A 9812-nucleotide genomic window follows, 5' to 3' on the forward strand; every position below is an offset into this window, starting at 1 on the left:
AGAAATACAGATACGGGCAGGTAAAACATCTCTGTACACCTTACAACGGGCCACCGTACAACCAACTTTAGATTGAAGACATCGATGCAATGTGACCACCTACCTACACTATCCAATCTGACAGCCTTCTGTTCTACATAGTTGCTGGTAGAGCTACAGGAAATTGTACAATCGGATTGAAACTCCCTCTTTATTGGCCTACCTCTACACAGGCTATCCCCCTTCAGTCTATCATGAATGCAGCTGCTAGATTAATTCGCCTAACCAACCGCTGAGTATCTGCAGCCTCCCTCTGTCAATCCCTGCACTGGCTTCCAAGAGCCCAAAGGATAAAATTCTAAATAATAACAACCACTTACAAAGCCATCCACAACTCTGGCCCCGGCTATATCTCAAACCTTGTCTCAAAATATCACCCCAACCGTCCCCTCTGCTCTTCCAAAGGCCTCCTGCTTTCTAGCTCCCTCGTCAACTCCTCCCATGCTCGCCTCCAGGACTTCACTAGAGTCTCTCACATTCTCTGGAACTCTTTACTCCAACCTGTCCGACTATCTCCCACTCTGACTGCCTTTAGGCGTTCCCTAAAGACTCATCTCTTCAAGGAAGTTTATCCCACCTCAACCATCACGTTCTCAAACAATTCATCCCCACACAGCTACCTCCTCATATATCACTTGACCCTCCCTTTTAGATTGTAAGCCCTCAGGGGCTGGGCCCTCCTTACCATCTTGTCTTGAATTATATTGTGATTGTAATGTCTTCCTTATATTGTAAAGCGCTGCACAAACTGTTGGCGCTATATAAATCCTGTATAATAATAATAATTGTAAAGTGTGCAGTGAGTTGTTTATGTATTTCATGTGTTTGTTTGGAGTTTTGCTGTAAACATTTGTTGTCTCAGTTTCCTGCGGGCTGGTCAGTACCAGGCATTTCTGCTTTTATTGGAAGCTAATGGCTAAAGCCCCCAACATGTGTGGATAGATTGGTGATGCACACAGCAATGATTGTATGTAGGACACAGTGAGAGGGATGAGGTGATACAATGTAAACATGACAGGAATAGTTGGAGCTGCACTACTATGACTGGGGAACCCTCAGTAAACTACACTAACATTTTACACAAATTGTACAGAAAACACAAAAACCTGCCAACTGTCTTATGTCCTAGTCAGTGCCGTGTGTGCAACGCCGGGCACCTTGTGAGGAGAGTGAGCTCCCGGAGTGTGAACTTGTTGATTCGTGCAGGATGGGACTTGTGTGCAGTACCACACTCAGCACATGCATGACACACAACATACATGACACACAATACACACATGACAAACACACACTAGCAGGGAGAGTGTAGACAGAGAAGAAGTACCTGGTAGCAGCTGTACCACTCTGACTGCCTTTAGGCGTTCCCTAAAGACTCATCTCTTCAAGGAAGTTTATCCCACCTCAACCATCACGTTCTCAAACAATTCATCCCCACACAGCTACCTCCTCATATATCACTTGACCCTCCCTTTTAGATTGTAAGCCCTCAGGGGCTGGGCCCTCCTTACCATCTTGTCTTGAATTATATTGTGATTGTAATGTCTTCCTTATATTGTAAAGCGCTGCACAAACTGTTGGCGCTATATAAATCCTGTATAATAATAATAATTGTAAAGTGTGCAGTGAGTTGTTTATGTATTTCATGTGTTTGTTTGGAGTTTTGCTGTAAACATTTGTTGTCTCAGTTTCCTGCGGGCTGGTCAGTACCAGGCATTTCTGCTTTTATTGGAAGCTAATGGCTAAAGCCCCCAACATGTGTGGATAGATTGGTGATGCACACAGCAATGATTGTATGTAGGACACAGTGAGAGGGATGAGGTGATACAATGTAAACATGACAGGAATAGTTGGAGCTGCACTACTATGACTGGGGAACCCTCAGTAAACTACACTAACATTTTACACAAATTGTACAGAAAACACAAAAACCTGCCAACTGTCTTATGTCCTAGTCAGTGCCGTGTGTGCAACGCCGGGCACCTTGTGAGGAGAGTGAGCTCCCGGAGTGTGAACTTGTTGATTCGTGCAGGATGGGACTTGTGTGCAGTACCACACTCAGCACATGCATGACACACAACATACATGACACACAATACACACATGACAAACACACACTAGCAGGGAGAGTGTAGACAGAGAAGAAGTACCTGGTAGCAGCTGTCTGTCTCCTCACTCCCTGCGCTCCTCTGCTCATCCCTCACAGCTGCCCTCGCTGCCGTCTCTCGTCTCTCTTCCCCTCCCGGCAGACAGAGGGCGCTGGACTACACGGCGACACCCCCAGCAGGACCTGGGAGAGGGGGGACCGCGCAGACACCGACGTCTGGCAGGGGCGAGAGGAGGTCACGTGGTGAGGTGAAACCGCTTCCGAATAACGTGAGCTGGGACCGGAGTCACCGGAGAGAGGTGAGGCTCGGGAAGTTTTGGGCTTGTACGGCGTTACGTTGATTGTAACGACCAGTGGCGGCACTGCGAGTGTCGTTGGCAGCTGATTAGGTCCTACACAAGGATATCAAGTTATCCTTTACCACAGATCTTCCCCGTGTATAGTAACATCTTTTACAATTGAAATAACTTTGGATTTTCCTGTTTTCTATGGAATGAAAAGGGTGAATGACACCAATAATGCCCATACAGTATAATGGGAAGAAAGATGGGCCTTGGAGTCGAGAACCATATGACACATCAAAAAAAATCTTTAGCAGGCATACTCTCCAATCACAGTAGCATTGATCTAAATTGAGATTAGGTGGGATTATCATTATTTTCTATGGAATGACAAGTGTGAATGACACCAAGAATGCCCATAGACTTTAATGAAACCAAACGGAATGCCCATAGATTATAATGGGAAGAAGGATGGGCCTTGGAGATGAGAACCATATGACACATGGAATAAATCTTTAGCAGGCATACTCTTCAAGCACAGTAGCATTGTTCTAATTTGAGATTAGGTGGGATTATCATTATTTTATATCTGATACTTTGCTTCCCATTATAGTCTATGGGCATTCCGTTTGGCTTCATTATAGTCTATGGGCATTCTTGGTGTCATTCACACTTGTCATTCCATAGAAAATAATGATAATCCCACCTAATCTCAATTTAGATCAATGCTACTGTGGTTGGAGAGTATGCCTGCTAAAGATTTATTTGATGTGTCATATGGTTCTCGACTCCAAGGCCCATCTTTCTTCCCATTATACTCTATGGGCATTCTTGGTGTCATTCACCCTTGTCATTCCATAGAAAACAGGAAAATCCAAAGTTATTTCAATTGTAAAAGATGTTACTTTTTTTTTTTCTGGCAAGAGTGATATTGAAGCAACAAACCTGTTGACGTGAATCTCGATGCCAAAAGACGCCTTTCCTTACACTGAACTACTCTGCTAGAATGACACACCTCCAGCTCAGAAGTCCATTGACCACAATGGGGAGAGCACAGCTAGTCTACCGGAGCAGCTTGTGGAAGATCTTTCCACTTTGTTACTATTAAATTCCACTTAAATATTACATCGGCCACATATTTTGTCTGGCCTTTGTTACAGTGCTTGGTAATGGGTAAACAAATATTATTCGCTACAGAATGTAACGGTCTGTACAGCCAAACTCTTGCTTTTTCTAATCATGCCAGTGCTGACAACTGTATCCTGGAAAGCACACAAATAGTTCCATGAGCAAGTTTGTATACTGACCTATTATAATTTCAACATAGTTATCTCCTGAGGGCTGCATTGCCCAGAGCAAGAGCGCAGTAAGGTCTCAGAGGAGCAGTTGTTATTATTTAGCTGCTTCTTATCATGGCTTGCGACCCAATTTCTTGTCTGTTTCCCCTTAAGGACTTCAGCAAAATGATTATCCCAGTCAGATGCTTCACATGTGGAAAGATTGTTGGAAATAAGTGGGAGGCTTATCTTGGACTACTGCAAGCTGAATACACTGAAGGGTACGTATAGTTTATTCACAGTTGTGTTTTTATTAGCAGGGAAATTCTTACCCCCCATGATGAGATGGATAATATTTTAACATTTTATGCTAAATATCTGTCCTTCCTCATTAAAAATAAAAAAACACATCAGGATTGCTGCAGAAGAATGTTCAGGGGTTGTAGCTCTGAGCAAAATTTTGGCAAAAGCTTTAATGTGATGCCTGGAAACTCTTAAGCAAGGCAGCAGCTACACAGGCATCGGCCATAGCTATGTCAGATATTCAGGAATGTCAGTGAAAACATTGAAATCCCCTTCATGGTGCGTTCTGCCCAAACCCCCTCCCCAAAAGCACCTCAGTCCTTCTAGTTTTGACCCAGTCCATCAGCATGATACAGATGATACTATTACCATTCTCAGATGTGGAAGACTCTGCAACTGGTGTTGGACATCTGATGCCATGCAGCCATTCCAATGATGAACCAAATGTATAACTCATACTAAAAGGGCATCTGTAAGTTTCCTGTGAATTTGGGAAAACATTTTAAAGTGTGTCTATATCCCAAACCCTTTTTTTAGTTTTGGATAAATTGGCGGTGAGGGACGAAGCCACAAGCAGTCATGAACATGAAGTGTTCCACAAGGCTTCGTCTGGTCGGCAGTGCTACACCATGCAGCCTGATTTCTGCTGTGTCATTCACTGACTCTTATGGCTCCAAAGGAAGGTTGGAAGTATTAAAGGGAAGTCTCCTTCCTCCTACCCCCATACTGTGGGCAGGGCACAGTGGGGGGGGCCCATGGGAGGTGATCTCCAAGACAGGAAGTGAAGAAGTCTAACAGCAACACAGACGTAACTAAAAATGTTTCTTAAGTAATTCTGTCTGTTTCCCTGGGGCTGGTTTTCTTTATTTCTTGCCAGGTAAAAGATTGTCCCCAGAACAGAACGTGAAGGGGAATCTCTCTAATAGAGTCCCAGATAGCAGTAAAACCTGCCAGGAATTCTAAGCCTTCCTCTTTCTATCCAAAATTAAAACAGTATACATGTCAAAGAATTTAGTGTAGTATTTGCATCGTTCCCCAACCTTATGTTCATGGTGTGCCAGGGCTCTTTGAATCTTCATGTTCCTGTTTGTATAACATCAGTTTGCTCACTGTTGTTCCATATGTAAATTATTTTTTTCACTCTTTTCCAGAGATGCACTGGATGCTTTAGGCTTGAAGAGGTACTGCTGTCGCCGTATGCTTCTGGCTCATGTGGACCTGATAGAAAAGCTTTTAAATTATGCTCCACTGGAAAAATGAGGGGAGCACTTCTTGAAGCACATTCCGTGAAGATAAGAAATCTCATGATATGGGATATCTTTAGATTGACCACACTTCCAAGCACAGTTTACATACAAGATGGTTGGAAAATGCCAGGACGTTTTTATAATCCTTACATAGAGCATACACAATACAAATTACATTTTTGTTAAAAAAACATGAGTTTTGTTATAAATAAAGAGATGTCATTTCTATTGAGTGTTTCAGATTTTAACCTTTATTATTGGAACAGACTATAGCTTCCTAGTCACTTTTCTCATCACCTTTCTTCCATGTGTTTAAAAAAAAAAGCTCCCTGAAAAAAACTATTTTTCTTTTTGAAAGAAATAAGATAAGCAGCATATCTCCACTGGCCTATTTTTTAATCACAGCAAGGAAGTGTTCTGGCCTGCTGATTCCAATGTAACCAATTTAAATTGAGCCTTTTTTCCTCCTAGGTGAAGATTTTAGTTGAAGCCCAGGACCCAGGAGAACGAAGCCTTTAATTCCAAGTGTCCCAGATACTATAGGGTGGGGAGAACCTTTCTTCGCAGTCCCCTGCAAAGCCCCCATATTGTTCCTCTGCTGACTACAGATACTGGGTCGCTTTTTCCTCCCAGCGAGCACTGCCTTCTTGCCTTGTGTCTTGGTTCAAGAATATGAACTATGACTGCTGGGTTCTATACACCATGCTGTTTTTCACATAATTTGTACCATTGCACATCATGCTGGTGTCACATACTGTAGACTGCTCCGCGTTGTTTTGTATGTTCTATACAGTGAACAGTGAGCAAATGTTCTGTGTAAAGGCAATCCTAGCAATGGCGTGTTGCTTTGTTTGTGTGAGGAAAGTACTGAATTTGTCTCTGCTGACATGTTTGTGCTTTGGGTAGTACAGTACTGATTGGGTCTGTGTGTCGGTCTCCGGTTGTGTCAGTACGGTGCTGGCTCTGTCTCTGTGGACATGTTTCTTCTTCGGTTAGTATAGTACTGATTAGATCAGTGGGGAGGTCTCTGGTATCAGTATGGTGCTGGCTCTGTCTCTGTGGACATGTTTCTCCGGTTAGTACAGTACTGATTAGATCAGTGGGGAGGTCTCTGGTGTCAGTATGGTGCTGGCTCTGTCTCTGTGGACATGTTTCTCCTTCGGTTAGTACAGTACTGATTAGATCAGTGTGGAGGTCTCTGGTGTCAGTATGGTGCTGGCTCTGTCTCTGTGGACATGTTTCTCCTTCGGTTAGTACAGTACTTATTAGATCAGTGGGGAGGTCTCTGGTGTCAGTATGGTGCTGGCTCTGTCTCTGTGGACATGTTTCTCCTTCGATTAGTAACGTACTGATTAGATCAGTGTGGAGGTCTCTGGTGTCAGTATGGTGCTGGTTCTGTCTCTGTGGACTTGTGCCTTCTTGGGTTAGTATAGTACTGATTAGGTCTGTGTGGAGGTCTCTGGTCAGTATGGTGCTGGTTCTGTCTCCGTGGACATGTTTGTGCTTCTTTTTAATAAAGTTATTTTGCTATCGCTGCTGAGGTTTCTGGTATGTCAGTGCTGCGTTTGTTGTCTGGAGACATGTTACTGGTTGTGATTGTGTTAATTTGGTTTTGATTGAACTTCTGTAATCAAGATCTTACAATATTAAAACAAGAGCAAGTCTTGAGCAAGTCTTGATCAATTAGTTTTGGTGCTGTGTGCTTGGGGGGCAGCAGAAAGTAGCTAGCCTAGGGGGAAGAAAAATATATAACTCTGTGGTGCTCTCAAAAACTCTTTTTTTACATAGGAAGTACCTAATTTGATAGTATGTAATGGCTACTGCCCGTGTTTTAGTTTCAAAATTTAACCAGATGATACTTACACAAAGGGTAACCTCAAAATATAACCAGATGATACTTACACAAAGGGTAACCTCAAAATATAACCAGATGATACTTACACAAAGGGTAACCTATCTTTTTAACACATATTTAGGGTGTCCATTAGGGATGCAAAGATACCAATACTTACACAAAGGGTAACCTCAAAATATAACCAGATGATACTTACACAAAGGGTAACCTATCTTTTTAACACATATTTAGGGTGTCCATTAGGGATGCAAAGATACCACTTTTTTAAGACCGAGTACCGATACTTTTGATCAAGTACTCGCAGATACCAATTACCGATACTTTTTCTTAAAGGGACAGGTCACATTTTTTCTAAAGCAATACAAACTAATGCTTTAAGGTCACTTTCTTAATATTATGATTCATGAGATGACGAGGGAGCATGACGCCGGCTTCCCGGCCAATCGGTATTTTTATGATTGGACATGGTCTAAAAAAGATTGATAATCTGTTGAGCGTTGATTGCATTGCAGCACGTATTTGATCATCAGTGCTGACATTTGTGGCCCGCATGTTCCATCACATGTTAATGTTGCCACCCTGCTATATTACTGTAATCCTAATATTGAAGAGGAAAAAAAAAAGAAAACTTGTGCCGAATGCTTTTGCCTTTACCAAGTGACTGCTCCGGTTCTGGCCTTTATTAGATGTACCATAGGGGAAATCATGGTGTGCTGCCTGTACCTTTCCGGCAGCATGCTGTGTGAACTAGCATCTCAGGCTGTAAACAGTGTGGCAGTGAATGCTGAAACCAGGATCTTTGGTAGTCAAGCAGTCCACCTATGGCCTGTCCATTGGCGTCACAAGGTGTGTGCAGCCCGCACCGGGGTGACACCATTGGGGGGGGGGGGGGTGACACCAAAATGACAGTCATTTTGGTGTAAACCCCCTCTAAAAAGTTGAGCACTCGGTCATGGACTGAGAGCCCAACAGTGTCAGGAGAGAAGAGGGGACCCGGCAGCATACCTCATCCCAACGGGTGAATATTTGCTCTCTCTGCCGGCGTCCATCACCAAGATGGCCGCCGGAAGGCATCAATGAGATGACCGCGCGTGCACGATGACGTCACGGCGGGGTCTCAACAGGTCTCCGTTTCGGGTGACGCCCCTGAGCATGTCCTTAAATTTGGACTGCCTGGCCTATCTTTTTTTTTTCCAATTTCTGACAGTCTACTATAGAACAGGGATTAGCTCAGGCTTGGACTGAACCTGGTGCAACCCTGAGATCCTCTTCACATGGAAGGAACTCCTCCAAAGCTCTTTCTTTTGCCACCCAATCAGCTGCAGATAAGCTGGAAATGCCCAGCCCACAGCTAATTTGGGGGTGGTCCACGGCATTTCTGCGTTCAGAGTAGCTCAGGTATGGACCGGGTTCAGTCCAAACCTGAGCTCATCCCTATCTCAGAATGCTCAATGGTCTTTGACCATTTCCTGCACTATGTCCCCAGTTTTTGAACAGGCTGATTTACTAAAGATGTTGTGACTCTTCACTTCAATCAGCCAGTCATGTGTCACTCTAATTCCAAGTCAGTTTACATACCCAGTTGTGCAGATGCTTTTCACATGATTAGACAACTGAAGTGAATATTCAAGTTTTCTGAGTAAAGAGTCTCAACTTCTGTAGTAAATCAGCCTCAACGCGTGGCCCTTTGGTGTTGTCAGGGGCAGCAATTGAGATCCCCACACAATATCTACCTAGTTGACCACCACTGCTTCACACAGTTCAATAAATGCGTTGAGTCTGATTTTTCATTTTTTTTAGATGATATACACACTATATTGCCAAAAGTATTGGGATACCCTCCAAATCATTGGGTTCGGGTGTTCCAATCGCCTCCATGGCCACAGGTGTATAAAATCAAGCACCTAGGCATGCAGACGCTTCTACAAACATTTGTGAAAGAATGGGTCGCTCTCAGGAGCTCAGCGAATTCAAGCGTAGTATGACCACCTGTGCAATAAGTCCATCTGTAAAATGTCCTTGCTACTAAATATTCCACGGTCAACTGTTACTGATATTATAACAAAGTGGAAGCAACTGGGTACAACAGCAACTCAGCCATGAAGTGGTAGGCCACATAAAATGACAGAGCGGGGTCAACGTATGCTGAAGTCGCCAACTCTGCAGAGTCAATAGCTACAGACCTCCAAATTTTGTGTGGCCCTCATATTGGCACAACAACAGTGCGTAGAGAGCTTCATGGAATGGGTTTCCAAGCCTTACATCACCAAGTGCAATGCAAAGCGGCGGATGCAGTGTTGTAAAGCACGCCGCCACTGAACAATCTGATAGACGTGCCTGGGTTTGGCAGTTGCCAGGAGAACGGTACTTGCCTGACAGCATTATGCCAAGTGTAAAGTTTGGTGGAGGGGGGAATATGGTGTGGGGTTTTTTTTCAGGGATTGGGCTTAGTTCCAGTGAAGGGAACTCTTAAGGCTTTAGCATACCAAGACATTTTGGACAATTTCATGCTCCCAACTTTCTGGGAACAGTTTGGGGATGGCCCCTTCCTGTTCCAACATGACTGCGCACCAGTGCACAAAGCAAGGTCCATAAAGACATGGATGAGCGAGTTTGGGGTGGAGGAACTTGACTGGCTTGCACAGAGTCCTGACCTCAACCTGATAGAACACCTTTGGGGTGAATTAGAGCGGAGACTGCGAGCCC

General features: G+C 43.9%; 1 protein-coding gene across 2 annotated transcripts; it reads left to right on the forward strand.

Moving 5' to 3' along the window:
* The first annotated feature begins 2371 nt into the window (after positions 1-2371).
* POLR2L (RNA polymerase II subunit L) lies at positions 2372-5290 on the forward strand. 2 transcript variants are annotated; one of them, XM_018565660.1, is made up of 3 exons: positions 2372-2438; positions 3874-3982; positions 5156-5290. In XM_018565660.1, exons 2-3 carry the CDS (start codon positions 3888-3890, stop codon positions 5262-5264), a joined length of 204 nt encoding a protein of 67 aa, XP_018421162.1. In that variant the 5' UTR covers positions 2372-2438; positions 3874-3887; the 3' UTR covers positions 5265-5290. The 2 variants fall into 2 exon arrangements, with proteins under 2 accessions (XP_018421162.1, XP_018421161.1); XM_018565659.1 differs by having other exon boundaries at positions 2381-2442; positions 3876-3982.
* Positions 5291-9812: the final 4522 nt, after the last annotated feature.

This window comes from Nanorana parkeri, unplaced genomic scaffold (genome assembly GCF_000935625.1).
Source record: "Nanorana parkeri isolate BGI_ZX_2015 unplaced genomic scaffold, ASM93562v1 scaffold870, whole genome shotgun sequence".
In the NCBI taxonomy this organism is placed as follows: Eukaryota; Metazoa; Chordata; class Amphibia; order Anura; family Dicroglossidae; genus Nanorana; species Nanorana parkeri.

Excerpts from the sequence above, each read along its gene's own strand:
- POLR2L (XM_018565660.1), top strand. The coding sequence starts at position 3,888 with ATGATTATCCCAGTCAGATGCTTCACATGTGGAAAGATTGTTGGAAAT. Across the intron at positions 3,983-5,155 it reads CAAGCTGAATACACTGAAGG|AGATGCACTGGATGCTTTAG; the intron begins GTACGTATAGTT and ends ACTCTTTTCCAG.